Source organism: Anomalospiza imberbis, chromosome Z (assembly GCF_031753505.1).
Source record: "Anomalospiza imberbis isolate Cuckoo-Finch-1a 21T00152 chromosome Z, ASM3175350v1, whole genome shotgun sequence".
Taxonomy (NCBI): domain Eukaryota; kingdom Metazoa; phylum Chordata; class Aves; order Passeriformes; family Viduidae; genus Anomalospiza; species Anomalospiza imberbis.
The window spans coordinates 54,210,745-54,235,760 of record NC_089721.1 but is presented as its reverse complement, the minus strand read 5'-3'; the positions used below and the strand labels follow the sequence as shown (position 1 = coordinate 54,235,760).

The window sequence follows — 25,016 nt, the reverse complement described above, 5'->3', positions numbered from 1 at the left end:
AATACAGGAGCTTTAAAGAATATTCTGCTTGCTAAAGTAAAGCAGCAAACAGTCTTGGAAGAACAGACACTTACAGTGACAAATGACACTGCAGAAGGATCTTGATACTGAACTAGCAATGTCTCTACTGGAAGCTGAATTTTTGGTCGACTTTTGATGCGCTTATTCAGATGAACCAGCAACTCCATGACCTGACAGGAAGAAAAAAAAAAAAAAAAAAAACACCACTAATGTTGCTACTTTGGGGTCCAATCATCAACCTCAATCCATTAGGCAGGCTTAGTACACGCAAGTCAGGCCTGATCTAACTGATTATTTCATTTGTAAGAAAACAGCAGCCATCATTTATAGTATTATCTTGAAACCATGTGACTATTAAGACAAACACAAAAGTCCTAAACCACACCACAATCAATAACATCCATCAACAGAAATAAAAGAAAGGATTACAGAAGACGACCAGTTCTCCCCACAGTTTGGTTACTATCTGTCAAAACTGTCTCTGGCTTGGAAATCTGCACTCATGCTCTATTATTGAGCTGCAGAATAACTCCAATTCACAAAGCAGACAAAAAAAATATCCCCACCCATAATAAAGTCACCAAATAAGTGTATGAGAACTGTTTGGAGAGGAACATTACAGAACTGAAATCCTTCAAACAAGAGGAGAAGCCAACAGGAGTGCTGTGAACATCAGGCAGAAGCAATGTGCAGTCCTGACTGGGCAGGCAGAGCCCCAACAGCAATGCCAATGGAAACAGGCAGTTGCTCGAGGGGAATGACCCTGGGCACTGACAGACAGCAAAACAAAACTGGGGCCAGAGTGTGTTGAAACAAGAGAGGTGCATCGTTGTATTCCCTCATGATGAAGACTATCAAGCAGTGAAGTTTGGGCCCAGACGGCTGTACATTCTTTATCCTCAGAGGTTTTCCAAGACCCATCTTGATAAAACCTTCACCTTCATCCAGAACTGAACTTGTAATGGACTGTTTTAAATAGGAGATTGGTCTGGAGACCTCCTAAGGTCCTGAATTATCCCATGATTCTACAATCCCATTAGGTAGTTTCTAAGCATCACCAATGTGCCATTTGTAAATCTCCTGAAGGAGGTATCATAACTGAATGAAGAAAATTTTAAAAATACAATTTCTACTCTGGAACAATTATCCATTCTGAGAAATCACAGTGAACATCTGCATCATGCTTGCAAACTTGATTAGATTCTGAAAAATGGTGGTGCAAGAAAAATGGAAATGACGTTAGATGAAGTCAATTCAGTTCTGGCAAAACCAGTCAGAGCCAGTCCTAGATTCATGTTAACTTCAAGCAATTCAAGCCAAAAATCCAGGGTGTCCTGTGTTTTCAAGGGATCATTGCCTTGGTCATAGTATGCTGTCCCTGAAGCCCACAATGGAAACTGAAGACCCATATGGATGCTGAGCTCCATATAAGCAGCCTCTTAGACACCATCTTTACAACCACTCCATAACTAGGACTCAAACAAAATAACATACAGCTATAATCCAGAGAAACTGCAGAGCTGACTGCAAGCATGTGATCAAAACCAGAGATAAACTAAGTAACACCAATAGCTTCCAAATTTTGCTGCTGTAAATTTATTGCAACTGTTACAAATTCATACTATTTTAGAGAGGAAAAAACACCTGTCTGCACAGATCTGTTTGAGAAAGGGTAGGAGATACTAAGACAGAACTCAAGAAACACATTCAAATGAGCAATGGTGGCTGGTAAAAAAAGACATGGCTACATTTGGATATGCATGTGTGCATATCCATACACGCATATCCATGGCTGCATGTGTGAGGGTTTAGCTCATGTCTTGTTTCTCTAATCATTAATGTCAAACAAGTAAGCTAAGGATCTGAAGAGTAGTAGTCTTCAGACCTGCCTCAAGCAAACATCAACACTTCTGACTTCTTTTGTTTTTGCTGGCCTCACACAAGATGCATTTAAAGTGACAACGGTATCCAGTTTGGCACAAATGCTCCCAGTCCAAAAAGCACTTCTTGAGGCTCATCTGAAGAAGCAGAGTGAATTTACCCTGGATTCGTTCTTTGTCACCACTAGGATAACTGATTACGTAGAAGACATCCTGGAGTAAAATTTAACTCATTTGTCAAAACTGTGGTCTGAAAAGTGATTACTTCTTCAGCCTAAATGGATTAAGAAGGTATAGGCATTAGAAGCTTATCCCCATAGTTAGACTATATCCTAGATCTGAAAATGTATGAGGGCAATGAGTTCAAATTACTGTATGTTGCCGCAATAGTAATCTAAGAGTCATAAAATTAAGGGCAGCAATAAAAACCAACAAAGGAATACACTAAGGCAACAGGAAGAAAAATTGTAAATTCCATTTCCACTTTTTATTCTAGCAGTACAAGCTTGAGGACAAAATAAGTCTGGGGAGTTGAAGTGAAATTAGAACAGAGTCAGTCCTTCTGGTGTACTTGAGAACTAAACCATGCCTCTAAAGTTGGGTGAAATAAGTCCTTGAACAATTGTAATGCTCTACACTTAGCAGTATACTCACAACACACAAATGTTCTTATTTGCTCATATCTCTATGATCAAAAGCTACACTTTCAATTCAATTAAAATTATGTCCGTTTTTAAACCATGGTTAACTATAATGGCACACTTTTTTATTGCTGTTGGTGGCGGGTTTATGGGTTTTTAACCACAACAAGCACTGCAGGAGAGAGAAATTACATGGGTGGGGGTCAATTCTGTCACTGGTAATAGGAGTCACTATGTTAATAGTTTGCCCTTCTCTTTCCATTCTATTTCATCAATTAGCTTTATTTGATCAGCTTTCCAATCACCTGAGTGCTCATGATAAAAACCACGTTTTCATTTTGCTTACATTGGCTTAAAGTGATTTATGCTACTGTCGAACAAAAAGCACATTCTTAGTTATCCACCAGGCAAAATTAGCAATGGAAAGTTAGGTATTTGAAAAGGCAGCAGAATTCTTAGCATGTTTTCCCACTACATTAAACAACATGAAAGAGCAGGAAGATTGACAAGCTGAGTTCCAATATAAGTAATGGAAAACAGGAATGTGCACATGGAAGAAATTTACTTGCAGATTGTACACTACATAGGAAATATTAACTGATATCAATTAGAATAAAACACTCACAGTCTTCCCTTCACCTCTGTCTCACTGGAAAATTATTTTGGTATGTGAAAAATAGCAAATTAAAAAAAACCCAACACATACAGAGCCTTCTTGCTATATTTTGAATTTATTATGAAAATAGAATACTGAAAAAGTTAAATGCCCTTCACTGATATGACAAGGGTATTCAGAATAATCTACATAGAGGCAATGAATTTGACAAATATCAAGAAGTACATGGAAGTATTATAATTTCTTGTATTATTATCATCTGTTGAAAATTAAAATCAAGAGTTTAAACACCTAAAAAGAAGAAGAAATGTATTTTATTTCATTATTCACTCTAATGTAAAAACTATTAACTGCTACCTCTACAATGCACCCTTAAGTAGGCTGTGTGATTTCAAGAGGCCTCTTAAAATTTAATTTTCAAAGACTCCCCCTTTCCTTAATCTTCCAACACTCCCAAATAAGTGACAACAGATTCCAGCTTAGACAAAAAGTACATGTAAAAATACCCTAAGAATTTTCACCAGCTGGTTAAATGCCTTTCTTCACAGCTTCAAGCACACATGGTAAGCAGGTAGTCAGAACACCCCATCTGAGCTGGAATATCTGTCTTTCAGCACAGTGGAATGGCATGACATCACTCTTAGGGCCATGTTTTGTGCAGAACTTTGAGAAAAATCTATGCTAGAGTTACTTGCAGGTTCTGAAATCTACTTATAAATGCAGTGAAAGTATGATCATTTCCCTATTTCTACAAGACAGAGGGACTTATGGAAAGCTTCTTTTCCACCACTAACTCCCAACACTTCATCTGCACTCTGCTTCAAAACATTCCAGTCCACTCCTATTATGAGACCTAACACCTAAAGCAGGAAATTGAATTCCCCAGTTACATATTAAAATCCACCTCTAAAACTGCTTGGTCCTTGATCCTTAAGCCTGGTTACAGGCAAAAACCAAACAGTACTGGTACATATTAAGGTACCTGAATGAATTTTGTGATAAAGCTGCCTTATGTACCAGGGAACTGATTTTTTTCAGGTAGGTATGACAGTCCATCTTTAAAATTACTTGGTTCTTGCTCTTATTCCAGTTATCAGCCAAGTGAATGACATCTATGAGTATGGCTTCATGGTATTTTGCGCACAGAAGCAAGCTTGCGCCCTAAGTCAGGTGGAAGCACACTAGCCCTTGAAGCCATGGCAACCATCCCTATGGCAGCAAGGCTTGGTCCCAAGCTAACTCAGAGCTAGCTGGCCTCTAGTGGAAAGAAATACAGTCTCTACACATCTGCAACTCCCATGCTGACACAAGCACTGACTGTTTTGTTTAAGCTCTAACAGGTGTAATGAACCAATTCTCTATTACGGGAATGATAAATTTTCCTCAAAGAGTAATTTTCTCAACAGAAAACATCCAAGCATAGCAAATCATGATACACCACGGGCATTTCCTTCTCCTTGATCAGGACAATGTATCTTTATGGTAAATTGAACCCTTACCTTTTTGCGAACTCCTTCCTGTGTGCTGGACAGCTTGAGGAGAACAGGGGGTAGAAATTTGGAAATAATGTTCTGTAACTGCTCATCTGTTTCTGCATGGCCAAGACGTAAGAACACACGCTCCAGCTGATCTGCAATAAAGAAAAAAAAAAAAAAAAAGAAAAACTGGTTGAAACTCAAAATTCCTGTAGCAAGAAAACTTTTTCTGAACATCCCCTAATAAGACTCACAAGAAACACTGCACAATGTCATTCGAGTATTTATATCTCAAAAGCACTCATCACAGATTTTTAACACTGAGAAAATGATTCATGGTAGAAACCAGCCAGATACCAGAATACCAGGTTTCCAGTACTAGTCTTCAAAAGTACAGGAAGACCTCTCCTAGCAAAGACAAAAACAATTAAGGCTGCCTTTGCATGTACAATCCACACACCTGAGAACACAAGAAACAATCTAGAGTGAAAAATCAGTTTTTCTGAAGCTCAAGAAAACTGTTCCAGGATAAATTTGATACGCATAGGTTAGGGTTACAGGATTATTCATATGACATCTTGACATAAGCTAACCTGTCCAGCACCTGGCCACTGGGGCACTAAGGTCTCTCAGAAAATCTGAACAAATGTTGGCTGAGCCAGTTACTTGTTTGTTACAAGTAGCTGATCTGTTTTCAAAAAGACAGCACTATCATCAATAGAAGCATTTTCAAGCACAAGCATGAAATACAGGACATACTGTTGTGATCCTACTATCACTATACAAAGTGGCTGGGGTGTTTCAACTTATCTTCCTCTGGCCAGCTGATCTACTCCACAAACCCCGAAAGGAATGAACCAAAAAATCATTTCACAAAAACAGATGACACCAAAATCTTCTGTCAATCACTCAAGCACAAAGGCTGAGCACCATTTGCTTTTATAAAAACAAGGTTAAAAGTCCTTAATTTAAGTGCCATCATGAAGCTGCCCCAACAGCTACACCAGAAGCAAAGCAAAGCCTCCCCAGCAACAACAGCATTCCTAACAGATCGACCAAGAAGAGTCCTTGTGCACAGGACCAGGAGCATGTATTTCATGCTGCAGCAATGAAGCCCAGACCCACAGGTAACAAGGAGACCCAATGTTTTTGAAGGGCTAAAGGTCTTAAGACATTTTACAAAGAGGAAATAATTTCTCCAAAGACTAATGTAAAATAATCTCTAGCAAACTGAGATGAGAGGGAGACCAAGGAGAGGCCTCCTTCAGCAGAGGAGGATCATCGAGCTGACTGTGAAGGACTACAGGGGAAAAAAAAAGAAAAAAAACACTTGTACAGGGCAGCAGTAAAGACTGAGGTGAATGGATATGGTTAGAACCAAAGTGAACAAAAGGGATGTTGAAATGCAACTACAACTCTAATCAGAAAACCTATGATGACTTGGCTTCAGAAGCCTTCACTGTCCTATTTTTAAAACCTGTGCTATCCTTGCATTCATAGCATCATTCCTCCTCTGCCAGATGCAGATTAAACATAAACATACCACTTCCAAGATTTCATTTTCTGCTGAGCAAATATGACAGGCAACTGAACAGAGAACAATGAAATTTTACTGTCAAGGTAACTACTGCCAAAACTTTGCAGCATCTATACAATAAACTGAAGATATGAGTCGATCTCATTTTAGAGAGATTTCACAGACCAGTCAGGTCACCAGTTAGTCAATGGTTCTATAACACTTATCCCATGTTTCAATTTTTTAAAAAATCATGATATTTGATTTCTTTTCTCCTTTCTTCTTGTGTCATCCTTTCCCCTACCCCTCCTGTCCCTCCCATCCCAATGAGCCCCCATTCAAGGACCTTCTTGGTGTCTCACTACCACACAGGCAGTAAGGGACTACAGAAGTCACATCAAGCAGCTGAAATTACTCTAACTAATAAAAACTATAAAATCTTTCCCCTTGGACCTGGAACTCCAGGTGAACACTGCAGATCCATCATTCACAAGCAAATCAACTGAGGAACTTTCTCAATATGTTCTTTCACATAGTAACAGATCAAAAACAAGTGTAAGAAAACACAACAGAAGTTAGTTCTAAAGCCATTTGTTGGTAGTCACTGGACTACACACAGATCTTCTCTAAGTCAGAGACACTGACAGAGTGCACATCGCATGTGCACTTGGGAAATGCAGCAATGCACTGAATTACAAGCACTTGCCCCATTTCCAGCTTCCTCCATTATTCTCATTTCAAGCAGCCACCAGAGTGGTGGAAATAATAATAATATCAAGACCAATAATAACAGAGATCGGGAGGAAAAAAAACTACCCCCTTCTTAACGCTGTCTATGAGATAAGTTTAATACTTTTCTCATACCTCTGCTGCTTTCAAAGACTCCCCCTTTCCACTTGCCCCATTTCCAGCTTCCTCCATTATTCTCGTTTCAAGCAGCCACCAGAGTGGTGGAAATAATAATAATATCAAGACCAATAATAACAGAGATCGGGAGGAAAAAAAACTACCCCCTTCTTAACGCTGTCTATGAGATAAGTTTAATACTTTTCTCATACCTCTGCTGCAAAGTCAGTTAAGCCCTAATACTGTCATCAGATAGTCTTCCTTTAACCATAATCATAACAAGACTCTTCAGCAAATTCAACGATACTGGTCACCTGGATGTAGTTAAGAAACTGGCCAAGAGTTTATCAGAGTACTCTCTCATGCTGCTGATGCAGGCTGTATCCATAGCAGTGAGACAGGAGAACAAAGAGCTATAAAACTTCCCAAGTATTGTACATCAAACATTTCCTCCATGGTTTTTATTCTACTAACAAATAAGACCATTTCTCAAGCTGACAGCATTCATTACAGGAAAGCATAAACACTGGAGATTTAAAGCAACACACAAAATGGTCCAGGAAAGTAACTGTGCATGAAGTATCTGCATCTCAGATGCTGTGTCTTGTCTTCATGTGTGCTGCAGACCTCCTGGCTGGCATGAGGAAAGTGTTTTTCCCTCCTTTATGTCTCTTCACAGCCAGCAAATAGACCACTATGCACCAGACATCAAACAAGACAGCTTGCTCACAACTGGTCTCAACTCCCCACATCATGCATTTCTGAAGTTTTTAAGTATAAAGCTAAAATCTTCTCCAACTGATTTTACAACCTCTACTGGCAACTGAAGAACTTCGCAACTGCAATTCAAAGAGCTTATCTGATAGTAGAAATAAGTAAAACATGATGACTAACTTGCTTTACTACATACCAAGGAGAGTGGGAGGGGGGGCAGAAAGGACAAAAATTGATTGGAAAAAGCCTTAGCAACTGGAAACCAATCTTAGAAACATCATATGTGTGCCACAGCTATGACAGTAAGCATTTTACTATGGATTAAAAAACACAACACAACAAAGAATAAGGTGCATGAGTTAAAAAATTGCTAATTGGATTTACTTTTAAAATACATACAACTAAGTCCAGGCAGAATTTGAAATTGTTATTCATGTATTTTGGCATAATCACTTCTTTTCATGCTGCTGTGTAGTACTTTCACAAAAAACGCTAATTTTGTGGCACTTTCTTGAGGGAAAAAATGTGTTTACAAAAAGACAAAGATAAATATGGAGAACCAAACAAAAGGCATTGCATATGAAGAAGACATTTCCTTTCATTGTATGTAGAAGAAACAAAGGGGCCATAAACAAGATATAGCTCTGTATCCCTATTTCCAACACCAGTGTCCAATTTGTGTATATTGACATGGTGTATCTGGAATCTGCAATTCCCAAGTTACCATGGGAATGTAGCTACCTATCTGTGAGAAAATGCATGTTTCACTTCTGGTTCTTTCCAATCTCCATTTAAGACTACAAAGAAGAATACTGGTTTCAGCACTTAACAACCTTGCAAAGACAGAAAAGAAAGGAATCACTTTCAAAACACATAATGGATACAAATTCTACAAATAAACTACACTGAGGAGACACTAACTTCCAGTTCCTGCAATACCAACCACAAAAAGGTCAGCGTTATTTTAAGTTTTGTTAATTCAAAACTGACCTTGTAGTCACCCAAGATAACAGTAAATTAAGCCTGCTAATAGGAAAAACATGCCCTATCCTTCCATTTGGTAAATACTGATATGGAGCTCATCAAAGAGAAGGAGAAGTAGTGGGAGAAGTAGTGGGAGAAGAAGTAGTGGGAGAAGAAGTAGTGGGAGAAGAAGTAGTGGGAGAAGAAGTAGTGGGAGAAGAAGTAGTGGGAGAAGAAGTAGTGGGAGAAGAAGTAGTGGGAGAAAGACAAGGAGGGAAAAAGGATAAAAATATGGATAAACAGTGAAACAGCTACCTCAATACAGCCAGGAATTCAAAGAGTTTATCCTCCATATTTTACTTTAAAAAATCCAAAAGAAAAAACAAAACAAAAACCCTAGCTTTACTGAAGTAGCTATGTCACTGTATATCTGTATTTTTATCACAGAAATCTCTCAGTTCAGCCAAGCACAGTTCCATTTCAAATCAGTTCCCTCTGGCATTCTCTGGAACTTGTAGATATTATGTACAGCATACCAGTTATTCCACACAGACCCCTCAGCAATGCACATTTGTGTAGCAGAGTATCAAGTAAAACACACACCCTTCCTTTTATGAAAACTGACTCAAGAAACTGCTGGGGCTAGGACATGTCAAGCTAGCTGTACTTTGTTAACCACAAAACATCTGAGGAACTAAAAAGCAGTGTCTAAGTCCTCTGCAAAACAGAGCAGATCTGTACATGAAGTCAGAATTTATTTTCACTTTCCTGAGAACTATCAGTTTCACAGATGATGGAACTGCTACAAAATAAATAATTTCTACAACAGTTTCAGTAAATCAGACAAAAACCTCTGAGACCCTCCTCTATTACCTGAACACTGTAGAAGCATTACATGCAAAAGCATCCCCCCACATTTTCTCCAAAGGGCCCTATATCAAGTAAAGAGTTCTGGGTACAAAAGCATTTCAATTTTACCTCCTGGATGGCAGGGGTAATTTTAGGGGTAGGTTCCTCCTAAAGCAAAAGGTCTATCACACCCTTTTGTCTCTCTAGAACTAAGCAATTGCTTTTGCATTATTCCACACACACAAAAATAAAGTTCTCATCTGCTGTGCAACTACTAAAATAGGAATCAAATTATTGTTCAAATGCTACTAGACTCTGGGAGAAAATATAACTAGTATGATTATAGCAGCAAACAGTGAGTCAGGATTTGCTGGTGCTATTCTTGTCTCTACCAGTAACCCCTTGTGTGCCTACAACCAAAAAACTTAAGGGAGCACTTGTACAAACAGGCCATTCACCAGGTTGTTTTACAAGATTTGACCGGAAAAGGCTAGGAAGGCCTGTTGGAGGAAGCATATATTATGTTTTTTTCCCATTCTATTCTTTCATTTTATAGAAAAGCTTACATAAAAGCTTGAATAGTACATCAGAACCCGTGTTGCGATTTGCAATATTCCAGGCACAGGTTCTCCATTTGAATGGATGACTACTATTACTCAAGATTAATTTGCTTCTCTTGCATCTGAACTCTTGTGGCTTTAGGGCCAATTTACTAATTATGCATTAATTTTTAAACTGCCATATCTTATGCTGCCTTCAAACAACTTGTCCTCTAAAATGAGAGGCATCCTTTACACAGCATTTACACAGTTTCCATGTTTGACAGGGGTATAGATGAAAGCTTCCTACAGCCATTTACAATACTACATGAATATAAAGCAAGAAAACCTGGTTTTCCAACCTAAAACTAATGGTAATTATTTTTGTCATTTCAGGACTAGTCATTATCCTATAAAAGAAAGGATTTCTTTCCAAATATGCTGAAATTTAACTATTTGAATGTATCAAAAGAGCGAGCCCACAAGGAGGCTTAGCTTCCCTCTCTTTCTCTACATGAAGTTACTCTTTTTTCCATTAGCTTTAATTAATTTTTTATTTAAGATTACAGTACTCTCTATTTAGCGACAGAGAGGTACCACAAAAAACCCAAACTAAACAAAAAGAAATTTCCAAAAAGAGATTCTTCCTCCCACCCAAAGAAAAGATTTCTAAGCAAACAAATAAAACTCTCTAATTTTTGAAGGATGTCGTGGTCAAATAACCTGAATGAAATAATGTAATTATTAATGTGAACCTCAGTCTGGGGACATTTGTCTTTCTAGTCCAGCTTAAGACAAAGGGCTGTGTAGCAACAGGCACATGGCTGAGAACTAATTTTTTGCAGGATCAGATCTGGAGCCTGGAAAGTTAGATTACATACTGATAAAAGCCACGGAGTCACAAGGAAGACATTGACTGGTTTCACCAACAGGATTCACAATAGCATTGTGGATCTTACATGACAGCAGCAGTGATTATCCCAGGTGTCAATGGAAAAAATATCTTGGCATTAGGGTCCTCCAGTTCTAGGATCTGTACAGGATCAAGATTCTTCTCTACTCCACCATGGGACCTTGGCTACATAAGGGACATCCCCACCATTACCATATGACTCAACCTCGTTCTAGTAACATCTAACAAAGTGCAGAATTAGGACATTGTCTACACAGAAGCTCACAATTAAAAAAATAAAACCAAACCCAACAGTAACAACGGAAAAAAAAACAACAAATGAAGAAACAGCACACAGAAATTCTTTAGTACTGAAAGCTAATAGTGCTCAAATATGCTCAAAGTATTTCTTCTGCCCTTTCTCTCTGACGACTGCCAAGTACTATTTCAGGGCAACCAAAGGCCCTCTCATTTGGCTGAGTCATATGCTATCTCGCTATTAACTCTTCAAAGATAAGAACCATCTTTATGCCAGGCCGGGAAAAGCAAGGGAAGATAAACCGCTTTATTTTTAAGTTCCCTAAGCTTCTCCAAAGAACAGCTCATCGGGTGCTTCCCCAGAGTCTCTGAGAAAAGGTTTTGGAGAGGACACGGCAGGGCCGAGCTCCGCTATCCCGAATGTTCGACGGCAGCGGCACCTCCGGTCATGTGCCGAGCGCCGCAGGGGCGGCCGCGACGCGCTCTCGTACCCACCGCGGGGCACGGCACCTCAGGGCGCTGGGAGAACCCGCCCCGGGTCGTGCCAGCCTGCGCTGTGCTCACACCGCTGCTGTGGCTCAAACACGGCAGTCGCACAACGCACGGCGAGAGCACCGACGGGCACAGGCGGTGCCGCTCCTGCCCGTCCAGGAGCGGTGGGCGGAGGCCGCTCCCACGGCGCCGGTGGTCCCGGCAACCCCAGGCTCCGTCCCGGCCAGGAGCCGCCTCTGCCTCCCCGCAAGGTCACGCAGCCGGCGTGAGAGGCCGGGGATGCGGGAGGTGCTGCTGCTCCCGGTTTCCGCTTCCCGAGATGGCCTCCCACGGCCGGTCCAGCCCCGCTGCCGTCACCGCCCGGCCGGGCCGGCGGCCGGGCCCCACCGCGGAGAAGACCCGCTGCGGGGAAACCCCAGGTCGCCGTCTGCCCGCCAGCCAGCCAGCCAGCCCCCGCTGCGAGTCCCTGCCCCGCGAGCACTTACTGAGCTCGTCCTGGGCGGCCGCGGCCATGTTGCCGGCTGGGGAGGGAGGGGAGGCGGCGAGAGACGCCCCGCGCCTCCCACCCATCTCCGGCACCGGCACCGGGCCGGGCGTCTCTCCTCCTCCTCCTCCTCCTCCCTCTCCACCTCTTCCACCCCCTCCTCCTCCTGCTCCCGGCGGCTCCCCTCGACAGTGGCAAGGTCCGTTCCTCTGTCACCGCCAGTCTATATTTAGAGAGACCTGCCGTCCCCACCGCCCGCCCCCGTCGCGTACACGGCCCGGCCCCGCCGCCGCCGCCCCGCCCGGCGGGCCTCGAGGAGGAGGTTTACGGGGACAGCACTGACCGGAGTCCGCGCTGACCTCCATGGCGGCCGCGCCGGCTCCGCGCCCGGCACGGAGGCGCAGGAATGGAATGGGATGGGACGGGCCGGGAGCGGCGTACGGCGCCCCCGCGCGGCCGTGAGTGCGCTAGCAGGGGAAGGGCGGAGAGCCCCGCCCACAGCCGGGAAAGGCCCCGCCCATAGCCGGGAAAGGCCCCGCCCATAGCCGGGAAAGGCCCCGCCCACCGAGCGACATGGCCACGCCCTCCCGGCCGCCGCTGCCGAGCTTCTATTCCAGAGCCATTTTCCGAAGGGATAAAGCTACCCTGTAGAACTCTTCCCATGCCGTTCTGGGGTTACTCCGAGAGACCACCACAGTGCGTCTTTCTCCCAAACTCTGCCATGCCATATGTGATTTCTGTAAGAAGCAACCTGACAATATGCCCCAGCCGAGGCGTCGATGGGGCACCTCTGGAAGCAGACAGAGTGGCGCCCGTTCCCCACCTCCCTTACTGCTTCCTGCGGGCGGCACGGGGCAGCTGGTGACGTCTCCCTAAAGCTCCAGGGCCAGCCCCAAGGCAGACGTGAGTTCAAGTGACAGATGTCAGAGGACTAGCTTTGTTTCTCGAGTCAGGAAAAAAAAAGGTGACAAAAGCTTCCATGCACCATTTTTGCTACATCTGTGCAATGTTTCTGGCTGAGCTGGAGTTCATTTCCCCCACAGCAGCCCTCACCTTGCTGCACTTTGCATTGATAATTGGAAAGGTGCTGAAAATACACCAGCTGCTGCTCAGCTTTGGCTGTTGCTGAGCAGCACTGGCACAGCATCTGCACTGTGTCTCCAACATTCTTTCATCCATCAAGGGGCTGGGGGTGGGCAAGATCCTGGGAGGGGACACAACCGGGCCAGCTGACCAAACTGACCAAAGCCATATCCCATGGCATATGATGTCAGCTCAGATACAAAAGCTGAGGGAGGAAAGAGGAACAGGGGGCATTCATTTTCTACAGTTTTGCATTCCAAAGCAACCTCTACAATCCTGAAGTCCCACTCCTCAGGAAATGGCCAGACATGGCTTGTGGCTGGGAAGAATAAAATTATTTTATTCCTCTTTGCTTTTGTGCGCATAAATTTTTGCTTTTGCTTTAGTAAACTGCCTGATCTCAACTAACAAGTCGTCTTCCACCTTATTCTCTCTCCCATCCAGCTGAGAAGGGGAATTGATAGAGCAGCTTGGTAGGCACTAGCCACCCAGCCCAGGTCAACCCACCACAATTTTTAATGTAATCATTTGAGGAGTTGACTCACAGCCTCCAGCGCTGAGAGGCTGGGCTCTAATTAGGAAGTGAGCTGTAAAGAGGTGGACCTTTTTTTTTTTTTTTTTTTTTTTTTTTTTTGAGGAAGCAGATTTGGGGCCCATCCACAACTGATGCAAACTATAAGCATTTTAAGTATTTATTATTGCAGAAAGGAGACAGGCAGAAGAGGAGACCAGATGTTGCTTTTGAGGCAGGGACTGGAATGAAAATGACTCCAAGTTCAGAAGGCAAAGAATGATCCAAACTTTATTAACAAGTAGTGTAGTATTCCTCTTTTATAACCAGGATTGCTAAGGTGAAATATGGTCTCAAAGTGAAAACCTTTCACACCATTGGTGCAGTATGAATAGCACACAGTGGTAGAAGATATCTATAAACAATATGAACAGAAAAGAGATAATAATTGTCTGCATTCCTCTCGGACTTTTTCCCAGGCTTAGCCTGGTAGAAATCTCTCTCCTTTTCTCTCTGACTGAACTGAGAATATCTATAACCAGCTACATGGGAGGCACACTCATTTCTAGCTTTAAGAACAGCACATGCTCTCTGATGAGCTGAGCATTTTTGTGGTATTTGCAGCATCAAGCCCATATCTGCTTTCCTAAGAAAGGTCAAACACTGAGGTGATGTTCCTGCTGGTTACACCAGAACAGAGATGTAATCCTCCTTTCCAGGAGAAGTCTTTGGGTATGGGACATCACAGGTGGCAGACCTGCTGTCAAAGCCACCATTTCAGGGAGCTGTGCATACAGAATCACTCAGAATCACAGAATGGGTCAGGCTGGAAGGATATCTGGTCCAACTTCCCTGCTCAAGCAGGGCCACCCTAGAGGACATGGAACACAATTGCATCCAGACAGTTCTTGAATCTCTCAGATGAGGGAGACTCCATAACCTCTTTGGGCAATCTGTTCCAGTGTGCAGTCACCTGCACAATAAAAAAAATCTTCCTCATGTTCAGGTGGAACCTTGTCACCCTCCCTTAGGATACTTCTAGACAAAGATGAGGTCACCTATCAATTGTGTCTTTGGGCATCCACAGGAGGAATGTTCTCTATGAATTCTGCGCCATGGAGGCAGTGTACTGGGCGGTTCCCAAAGTGGAGCCATTTAAATTGTTTTGGACCCTACATGACAGGTGGTCAGACCCTGAGCTCTGCTAGGAGCAAGCCTAAACCAGGTACAGGCTCAGGAAGTACTTCAAAGGTTTCTTCCCTGGAAGAATCACAGAACCAGTGGCGTTGGAAGGGACCTCTGGAGATCACCTACTCCAATCCCCCTGCCAAGGCAAAGGGCACCTAAAGCACATGGCACAGGAACGTGTCCAGGTGCATTTTGGCTACCTCCAGAAGGGAGACTCCGTGACTTCCCTAAGCAGCCTGTCCCAGTGCTCTGCCACTCTCAGTGTAAAATTCTTCCTCATGTCGAGGTGAAACTTCTTGTGCTTATGGCCTCTGCTCCTCCTACTACCGCTGAGAATCACTGCAAAGTCTGGTACCATTCTCTTAGCATCTGCCTTTGAGATATTTATATGCATTAATGAGATCCCCTCTCAGTCATCTCTTCTCCAGACTGAACAGGCCCAGCTCCTGCAGTCTCTCCTCATGAGAAAGGTGCTCCAGACCCCAAATCACCTTTGTGGCCTCCTCTGGACCCCTTCCAGTATCTCCGTGTTTTTCTTGAGCTGTGGAGCTCAGAGTTGAACGCAGCAGATCAGATACGGCCTAACCAGGGCTGAGTACAGGGGGCAGGATCACCTCATCGACCTGCTGGCAGTGCTCTTCCGAATGCATCCCAGGATTCCGCTGGCGTGGGTGCAACGCAAGGGCACACCGCCGGCTTGGAAAAGCGGGCCGGCAGCAGCCTGTGAGAAGTCGGGGACAAAGGACCCGTCCCAGCGCCCGGCGCGTCGAGCAGGCCGCGCTCCCTCCCTGCCTCCCTCCGTCCCTCCGTCCCTCCGTCCCTCCGTCCCTCCGTCCCTCCGTCCCTGCCTCCGCCACGCTCGAGCGCGGGCCCTGTCGCGGCCCGCCCCTGCCGCGCCTCCGCCCTCCGCGCCGGCCCCGCCGCCGGCCGCGCGCACGGCGCGGAGCGCGGCCCGGCCCCGGCCCCGGCGGCGGAGAAATGGCGGCGGCGGCGGCGGCGGCGGCACGGTGGTGTCGGGGCGGGCGGTGGGCGCTGTGCCTGTGCCTGTGCGCGGCGCTGCTGCCGCGGCCGGCACGGGGCCTCACTGACCGCCTCTACTGCGGCCGCCGAGTCTGCTACGAGGTGCTGGGCGTCAGCCGGCAGGCCAGCAAGGCGGAGATCGCCCGCGCCTACCGGCAGCTCGCCCGACAGTACCACCCCGACCGCTACCGCGGGGAGCCCGCGGGCGGCGAGGGCAGCGGGGCGCAGGCGGCGCACGAGAAATTCCTACTCATCGCCGCTGCCTACGAGACCCTCAAGGTGAGAGAGCGGGACCGCCGCCGCGGCCGGAGCCGCTCCGGTAAGCAGTCAGGGCGGGGAGGAGAAACACCCCGAAAAAGCCTCCTTCCGTAGCCAGCCCGAGAGTGCGGGAAGGAGGATGGAGTGCTCTTGAAAATCCTTCTGTGTCTAGAACGCGTTCTTTTCAATTTTTTTAAATTATATTTATTTATTTATAACGAACCGACTGGGCTTTATCTTGGAGGTATACCTTTAAAAGTAGCACTGACTCGAATAGCATATGGGATCTGTAAGGGAAAGCTTCTCAGGGCAAAGCGTGTGTGACTTTGCAAAGATGGAACCCAGGAATGGAAGAAGGAGACATGTAAGTGTTTTAAGGCTACAAGGGATTAGAAAAGGGGACTTTTTTTTTTTTTTTTTTTTTTTTTTTTTTTTTTTTTTTTTGCGAGGCGGAAGGGGGGACGGAGTTTGAAAGGAATTCAGTTGAGCCTCGCAAAATTATTTCCCCTCCCGCAATTACATGGAGGAAAATGATGAAAAACTCGTAAGACATGAGAACAATGAGGTTTTGAATTGGCCTTCCATTGGACAGATTCCATAGCCCTGTAAACTAATTCCTTTAAGTTTTGTAAAACAATTTTCTACTAGGTTCTTCATCTGAAAATCTTTTCCTGAGCAATACTGATTAATTCCAGTCCAGCTGGACTTCCCATTCTGAAGTTAAACAAGTTGCTTGTCTATTTTCTAGTTTTAAATGCCTTTGCACAGCACCTGTTTATTCATTTTACAGCTAAACATGTCATATGTGCATGGGCAGGTAAGTGTGAGAACAAATTTATAGAGAATATAAGTAAATTACTAATTTCCTCTGTTTCATACTCCCTTGGGCTGCCGCCAGTTTTACAGAGGCATGGTCCTTACTGAGATGTAAAGCACATGTACAATAGAGCAAGTGAAAGCAGGAATTTAAACCTGAACGAGTTTTTCATGTCATCCTGCAGGATGAAGAAACACGTAAAGATTATGACTACATGCTGGATCATCCTGAAGAGTATTACAGGCATTACTACCACTACTACCGCAGGAGACTGGCACCTAAAGTAGACGTCACAATAGTGATCCTAGTTACAGTGTGTGCCATCTCCGTGTTTCAGGTAAAATTTCACATTTACATCATACTGTTCCGTGAGTTTCTGAACAAGAAGAGAAGTAGTGGCAGCTCTCATAATGTACCATTTAATATATAGTGTCAGTGAGGGGCCCTGTTCCTCTATGCTGTGGTTCACATCTGTGTGGTGTCCATAAAAACCCTGGAGTCAGGAGGTACTTAGTAGATTTTTGACTGCCTTGAACAAAGGTAGAGAGGTACCTTGAACAAAGGTAGAGAGGTGGTGTCCATAAAAACCCTGGAGTCAGGAGGTACTTAGTAGATTTTTGACTGCCTTGAACAAAGGTAGAGAGGTACCTGGAACAAAGGTAGAGAGGTAGAGATAAGTTTCTTTTATTTTTGTTGAGACAAGGTGCATCTCTTCTGAAGAATTTACTCAGTTCTTCCTGGCAGGCTCAGAGTAGCTCAGGCAGGACTAGTCCCAAAACAAAGTGTGTCAGCTTGTCAAGTTCCATAAGTAAATTAAAAAAAAAAAAAAACAAAAAAAAACAGACTAGCAAACTGAATTCAAGTCTCAGTTCAGATGATAGGACTGAATATCAGGAGTTTACTAAACTTTTATGAATCTCTCATTGCATTGTATTTTAAACACCACATTGATGAAGTCAGGAGAGAAGCAAATTCAGTTCAGCAGTTTACTCTGAAGGTGGTACATACAAGGCCAAGAAAACCCCCTGTGTTTTAGATGAAAAAGCTTGTGCAGTTGCTGACAAGAGCACAAAAGTACATAACTTCTCTTTAGGATCTTTTAAATCACTGGTTCAAAACATCATTAGAAATACCCAAGAAGTTTAAGAGAGAAATATATAGCTTATGCTGTGGTGCAGGCAGCTCAATGTTTAGTGGGACATTGGGAGTTGGAATAAGAAGTATGTTGATCAGAATTTGAGAGCTTGGAATAATAAATTCTAATGGCATATTCAGCCAAATACCTAATTTATCTTCAGATTTAGTAGTGGCAAAGTTTCATTTCATGTCTTATTTCTTATTTTCTCTGCAAGTGCAAGCATTTGTGTAAACTGGTTTGCCCATTTTGCTTTCTGTTGTTTCTGCTTCTCGGCATTTGCTAAGGTTGTATAGTGGGTTTATGTCTGTGCTTGGTCTTGCTAAATGGTGTGAGATGTGTCATGGTTAAAAACATTGTGTCAGTGCGACACGCTTGGATGTCCCAAGAATGAAAGTGAGCTGCTAACTTTTTCCCTCTTTGCCTGTCTAGTTTCTTCCATGTTTTCCATGCCTCATCTCAGGTCATTTACAAGACCCTAGATGGGAATAACATAATTTCTTAGCTAGTTCTTGTGCTTCTTCTGTCTTCAGAATGAAGCATTCTCAGGGTTGTGCTGTACAGGGCTAGGAGCTGGTCTTGATGATCATTGTGAGTCTTTTCCAGTTCAGGATGTTCTATGATTCTGTGTTCATCCAGGCAATAAATTTCTGATTTGTTGTCTGGGGTTTTTTTTTCCCCACTCCCTTGAAATCCAGAGCGCAGCTGGCAATCAGAGAGGTATGAGAGGTATGTTGAGTCTTGTAAAGTGGACACTGCCAGACTAATGAGATTGTCACATACTTAGTCAATGTTCAGTGAACTGTTTTAAGTGGGTAACAATTTCACACTTAAATATTTGTATACTATTTATACTACCTCCTATATTTATAATTATAACAAGAGGGGCTTATTCATAACAAGAATGGCTGGCACAGCCTGGTATTAACTTGCAGGAGATTGCCATCTACTCAGGAACAAAACTGTTCAGGATAGTGTCTGCTTGGCCTTCCTTGTCATCATCAATTGAGATACACTTGTATACATCAATTTTCCAGGTGCTTCACTGAGTCTGGAGGGATAGCTTCTGTGATACCACAGAAGTACTGTTAGCTTCACTTTTTGCCCTTTCTGTAATATAACTGTGGTTAAAAGTGTGTGACAGCATAACTTTTTTCTTTTCCTGGCAAACCTCCAGATAGGAATGTGTCTGTATTAAAACATGATTTTTACTTTTACTGTTCTTAAATTACAGTTCTTCAGCTGGTGGAGTAGTTACAATGAAGCTATCAACTACTTAGCATCTGTGCCAAAATACCGTATACAAGCTACTGAGATTGCCAGGCAACAAGGTTTACTCAACAAGACTAAAGAAAAAGGCAAGAACAGGAGGTCTAAAGAAGAAATTCGTGAAGAGGAGGAAGAAATTATCAAAGACATTATTAAAAATAAAATAGATATAAAGGGTGGTTATCAGAAGCCCAAAATATATGATATCCTTCTATTTCAGATCCTTCTTGCTCCTTTTTACTGGTGCAAATACATAGTTTGGTACTTTTGGTGGATTTATTGTTTCACTATTAAAGGGCAAGAGTATGGTGTGGAAGAGAAGTTGTATATCATACGAAGGTACATGAAAATGTCTCAGTCTCAGTTTGACAGCCTGGAAGATCATCAAAAAGAGACCTTTCTTGAACGGCAGCTGTGGATACGAGAAAACTATGAGGTGGGTAGTGATACTGAAATCAGCCAGGAAGTAAACTTTCTAACACAACTTGAAGTATTAGAAAGCAGGCATTCTTTATTACAGCACTGGACACACCCCAAGCATATATCCTCTAATCAAAAGTATGTCATGAAACTTTACAGTGGGGTATTTATTCCATCATGATCATACATATTCATTCAATATGCTTCCTAATTAATACATAAACATCATTTTCCTAGAGCTAATTTGCATGCATCCAAGTCCTGCTTGGTTCTTGGAAGTCCTTTTATGGTTCTAGAGGCTTGTCTGAAGGGGTCTGTGATGGTTGTATTGACTCAGTGTTTCAATATTACAGGTGTCCTTTGAACTTTTTCTTTGGGCATGTGCTGTTGCTTCTTGTTACATGCAAAGACACCACTGTTTTCCTTATTATCTGTTCATCCACTGGTTCCAGCTACTTTTACATACCTTTAGCTTTTTTTGCTAATTAGTCTTTAAGGTCTATCCAGCAGCTTCAGGGAAGCTGAAAATCTCTCTTCTATGTTACTTATCAGTAGCCCTGGTGGAAAAACTAATGTTGGTTATCCAGCAGTCCCAGAGCAGTAGTAACAGTGTGCTCTTATGGTAGGTTGAAGACTATTGTCTGTTCTCCAAACAGTAACAATTTGTAATAAGTATTACCCAGATTGTCTGAAACTCCTATTTCATCAGTCTTCTAAGCTGTTACTTCCTGGCTCAGACTGTTTTGATTGTTTGTTATTGTTTTGGTTTGGTTTTCCCATCTGTCCTTTGATAGTTCTTTGGCCTGTGGTGAGTCATAGACTGTTCCTGCAGTGCTGTATACCCATTCAAGTAGGCATGGCATAAAAACCACCATTAGGCACAACTTCTGCTCTTGCCATGGATAGGTAATAAATTAATAGTCAATACTAGATAGTCACTATGTAATTTTTAAAAAATTTGTGAGAGCAGAGAAAGAACATTAGCCACAGCATGGATTTTTCAGTCCAGAATTATTTGGGATGCTGAGGCATGGCATGTTGACAGCACCCTTCTGTTATTCCACAGAGGTGCATTTGTGGGCCATTTTGATGGGAGGTTTCTAAAGAAAAACATGAGCATGTGAACTTAGTCTCCTTAAGGGGATATGGAGCTGGTGCTGCTGTTCTACATATGCTGGGGAAAGAGGTGGGATGATGGCAGGACATCAAAGATAAGAGAATGTTTTCTAGCAAACCCATCCTAACTGAGCACATATACATACCTAGCAGCTGATGCTTTCCTTACATTAACACCTATTTTACCATTTTCCTCTTCAAGTTTGTAGGGTAATCCACCCTTGCCTCTTTTGAAGGAACAATCTGAAGTCCAAAGACTGAGTAATGCTGCTAGTTAAAGCAGATGTTAATATGGGAGAAGATTGGATAGATATCCTGTAGTAGGGAAAAACTGCCCTAGTTTCTCATGCATGCAGTTTTTAACTAAGGATGTTTTGGTCATTGAATGTGAAAGAGCTGTATTTGCCACAAGTGAAGTGTTTTTAGCTCACACTTGTCTCCTGTAGTAGCCAGCAGTTCATTTTCTGTAACAAATACATGACAGCTGCACCTGTGTAGTAATATTTATCCATTATATTTTGCAGCTTTGTGACTTTTTGAAAAGGAAACGGTGTCTTTGTAGGTAATTGCTTCAATGAGTTTTACCTGGTCACTTGTATGCAGTGAAGTTTTCAGTCTGCTGTGCCATGTGGTCATGAGTTCATCAATACTTGAAGAAGGTGGTAGAAGAGGATTTTTTTGAAACCACCTGGACTCCTGCTCATTCCAGTATTACAGGAAATGGAGAATAATCATGCTTTATTCTGTTCTTGTGCTAGCTGTGCTTTTGTGTACCACTGCCATATCCTTACTTGAAACCAAGTCATGTATTTTCTAGGCTGAAAAATAACGCTATAGTGTTTCTCCCCAAAAGCTTGTCTGTTCCTTCATCACTGGAGATGTCTATCTCATATTGTTCAGTTTTCCAGTGTTTTAGGATGGGAAAGACCAGGAATTCAATACACAGGGACATCACAGAGCTCCACAATATTTTTACTGCTTCCTAGTGGTTCCTAAAACCTTTATGATCACTGAGCATTGAGTTTGTATATTCATGTGGCCATTTATAATATATTTTCAAAATCTTGTTTGTGCATAGCAGAACTCTAAATTTAATTGGCCTTTGAGTCAGACTAAGTCACATGACACTGAAATGATAAAATCATGGATGGTTTTGAGATTCATGCTGGCTGCACCTACATAAACTGCCTTCCAGAATAAAAATGCAGATACTGTTGCATTTTCTTGGCTTTTTTTTTTTTAAGATTATTGACTTTGCTGTTAACTGTAGATCCCATTGCAGTGACAGAATATTTCTTGACAGAATATAATTGTTTATCTTTTAGTACTGTAAATACTGGATGCTGAGATATTTGAGATATTCTTAAGTTTGCTGAGAACCTTACTTGGGAACAAAAAGTCCCATAGTGCTATTCTGTTAGATGATGACTTTGAAAAGGGAGAACAGCTAAAATGAGGAGCTGAACAGCTCCATTGAACATTATGTGTGCTGAAAGGGACTTGCAAGGTTAGATTTTCAGAATATGAGCAGTTGCTTAGTGTGAATTTTGTTGAACTCATTGAGCATGTACTTCTCTAGCAAAAAAAAAAGTTTTGGAGCTTACAGGAAGGTTGTTCTGCTCTCAGCAAAAACACAAAGCATCTTGGGCAGTAAGTAGTAGGCTCTTGGGCTGCAGGTCCTCCAACACTTGGTGTTGGTCAGGGTCTGCTTCTGTACTGCAACTCAGTCTTAAGAACAATAAGCTGGCAAATTATTGAAGAATAAACACTTAGACCCTACTTAAAGAACAGTTAAGCTGTTTCTTCATCCTTATTAAAACCTTCTCTCTGTCTTACCAGGTGTATAAACGAGAACAAGAGGAGGAGTTAAAGAAGAAGATGGCCATGGATCCCCGATGGAAGAGATACCGGCGGTGGATGAAAAATGAAGGACCTGGAAGACTGACTTTTATTGACGATTGAAAGTTGCTGAACAAAATGTGTGCTATTGCTGAAAGTGATCTGCAAAACTTTTCATTACATCATTCAGAGTTTTGTCTGCTGTGGCTTAGCAGTGATCTAAAACTCAGGAACTATTACATCAGGCAGAAGCATAATACAGGTTTACCATTTTTATAAATCAGACCTATTAAAACAGGCTCAGCCTAATGTATATATGCCATTTACTTGGGGATATCAGTGTGGAATTCATTATTCCAAACAATGTATTTTTGCTAGATACTTCATATTCATCATCAATGAAACCATTATTCTAGTCTTTCTGAAAATGTTTTTAGTTCAAACCTTGACAAGTCCCAGTTTTTAAGCTGAAGGGTTTCTGCAAGTGGAAACTGAAAATGCTTATAAAAGATTCTGAAGCAAGGGTCATTTTCTGTTTTCCTCTTTCCCCCTACTTTTCAATATAATTTTTAAGATGCCAAATTGGTTGTTTTTCATGTAAACAATATGGGGATTATAAAAGACTACTGCTATTCCTGCTTCACTTGGAAATGGATTTTATTCTTCGTGGGAATAAATTATGCATGATTGATCATCATTGTGATGCAAATAAGACTTAATTCTTTGTTCTACAGAGTAATTAATGAAACAGTATGCTTGGATATTTTGTGGTTTTTAATCTTGTACATTGGGTTATACCTTCTTGTTCAGAACAAGTATACCAGTGAATATTAGTTTATTAAATGTGACATTCCTTTCACCAAATTATTGGTTAAAGGGAAAATGACCCTTTTGTTAAAAAGGGCAATTTTGATGCCTTATGTAAATAAAAGTTTATATATGCAGACTTAATTAGTTTTAAATTCTAAATCTTAAGTATTCATTACATTTATCTCTTCTGATCAGACCTCTGAGTACTTAGAATAAATAATGCATAACAGCAGTCTGTGTGGTTTGCTCTGTAACAAGCGAGATCAGAGAGTTTCTGTGATTTGCTGGTAAAAGAGATTCTGCTGCTTTATTCCTCTTCAGTAATTTTACTGGGGAAGGAAAGATGGGAGCATAGTGTCTCTCCTGTCATCATACTTGTAAAAGTGAGTTCCTTAGAAGGAAACTGCTGAAAACAGTGCCTTGTTAGCTACCTTTTGTGGAGATTGGTTCTGGCAGTACAATTTTTTTTTGCACATTTTTGAATTGTTGTTTCAGTTTTCTGTTTAAAAAAATATATTCAAAAACATGTGTTGTAGTTTTAGGCCCAGCTGGAGATGAAACACCTCTTAGTTGCTTGTTCAACTCCCCTCTCTTTTCCCCCCACCCTGGTAGAATGGGGACAAGAGTCAAAGTAAAACTTGTATGTTGAGATAAGAACAGTTTAATAATTGAAAATACAGTAAAATACAATAGTAATGGGAAACAGTAAAACAAGTGATGCATGATGTAATTGCTCACCAGCCACTGACAGATGCCAGACTCCCCTTCCTGTTCCCAGATCTGCTGGCCTTCTGGGTAACGCCCCCAGTTTAAATACCAGGCATGATGTTCTCTGGTGTGGAATATCCATTTGGTCAGTTTAGGTTATTTGTCCCAGCTATGCTCCCTTCCAGTTTGGTTTGGGGTTTTTTTTTTTGGTTGGGTTTTTTTTTTTTTTTTTGGGTTTTGTTTTGGTGGGTTTTTTTTTTTTAATCTTCTCACTGGCAGAGCATGAGACAAGATGGGAAAAAGTCCTTGACTTTGGATAAGCATGACTTAGCAAGAACCAAAATATTGCTGTATTATCAACACCATTCTCATTCTGAACCCAAAACACAGCACTGTAACAGCTGCTGAGAAGGTGTAATTAGGACAATACCCAGTGCTTATTCCATATCATTTGCATTACATCAAATTTCACACTCCCCAATATCCCATCACCTTCCCTGTTTGATAGATATAAAAACATCATTCTCTTAGTCAATTGAACACTGTTAAAACATCCACACAATTAAAAAAAAAATGTTTGTTGAATTCATTTAATCCATGACTTGGTCTTCATCCTTGTTAAGAGTCTTACAAGCAGAAAAGATGGTATGAGGTGT

At 42.2% G+C, this 25,016-nt stretch overlaps 3 protein-coding genes across 6 annotated transcripts in view; 1 reads left to right on the top strand and 2 right to left on the bottom strand.

The window, feature by feature from the left end:
• The window catches only part of ECPAS (Ecm29 proteasome adaptor and scaffold), a 424,259-nt gene extending 411,612 nt beyond the window's left edge, over nt 1-12,647 (bottom strand). Inside the window, exons 1-3 of one of the 4 annotated variants that reach the window (XM_068177161.1) lie at nt 12,530-12,647; nt 4,658-4,788; nt 75-191 (exon numbers count right to left, since the gene is read on the bottom strand). In XM_068177161.1, coding sequence (XP_068033262.1) covers nt 75-191; nt 4,658-4,788; nt 12,530-12,551 — 270 coding nt within the window. In that variant the 5' untranslated portion in view covers nt 12,552-12,647. Of the gene's footprint in view, nt 1-74; nt 194-4,657; nt 4,789-12,187; nt 12,471-12,529 lie in introns of those variants that run through there. The other 3 variants (XM_068177163.1, XM_068177160.1, XM_068177162.1) reach the window with 3 other exon arrangements.
• Nucleotides 1-25,016, bottom strand: part of PTGR1 (prostaglandin reductase 1) — a 129,684-nt gene that overhangs the window by 95,154 nt on the left and 9,514 nt on the right. The gene's annotated exons all lie outside the window — the stretch shown is intronic.
• Nucleotides 15,916-23,793, top strand: DNAJC25 (DnaJ heat shock protein family (Hsp40) member C25). The gene is made up of 4 exons (XM_068177164.1): nt 15,916-16,267; nt 17,248-17,400; nt 19,433-19,903; nt 22,843-23,793. Exons 1-4 carry the CDS (start codon nt 15,947-15,949, stop codon nt 22,963-22,965), a joined length of 1,068 nt encoding a protein of 355 aa, XP_068033265.1. The 5' UTR covers nt 15,916-15,946; the 3' UTR covers nt 22,966-23,793.

Excerpts from the sequence above, each read along its gene's own strand:
- DNAJC25 (XM_068177164.1), top strand. The coding sequence starts at position 15,947 with ATGGCGGCGGCGGCGGCGGCGGCGGCACGGTGGTGTCGGGGCGGGCGG. Across the intron at positions 17,401-19,432 it reads GTGCCATCTCCGTGTTTCAG|TTCTTCAGCTGGTGGAGTAG; the intron begins GTAAAATTTCAC and ends CTTAAATTACAG. Across the intron at positions 19,904-22,842 it reads GGATACGAGAAAACTATGAG|GTGTATAAACGAGAACAAGA; the intron begins GTGGGTAGTGAT and ends CTGTCTTACCAG.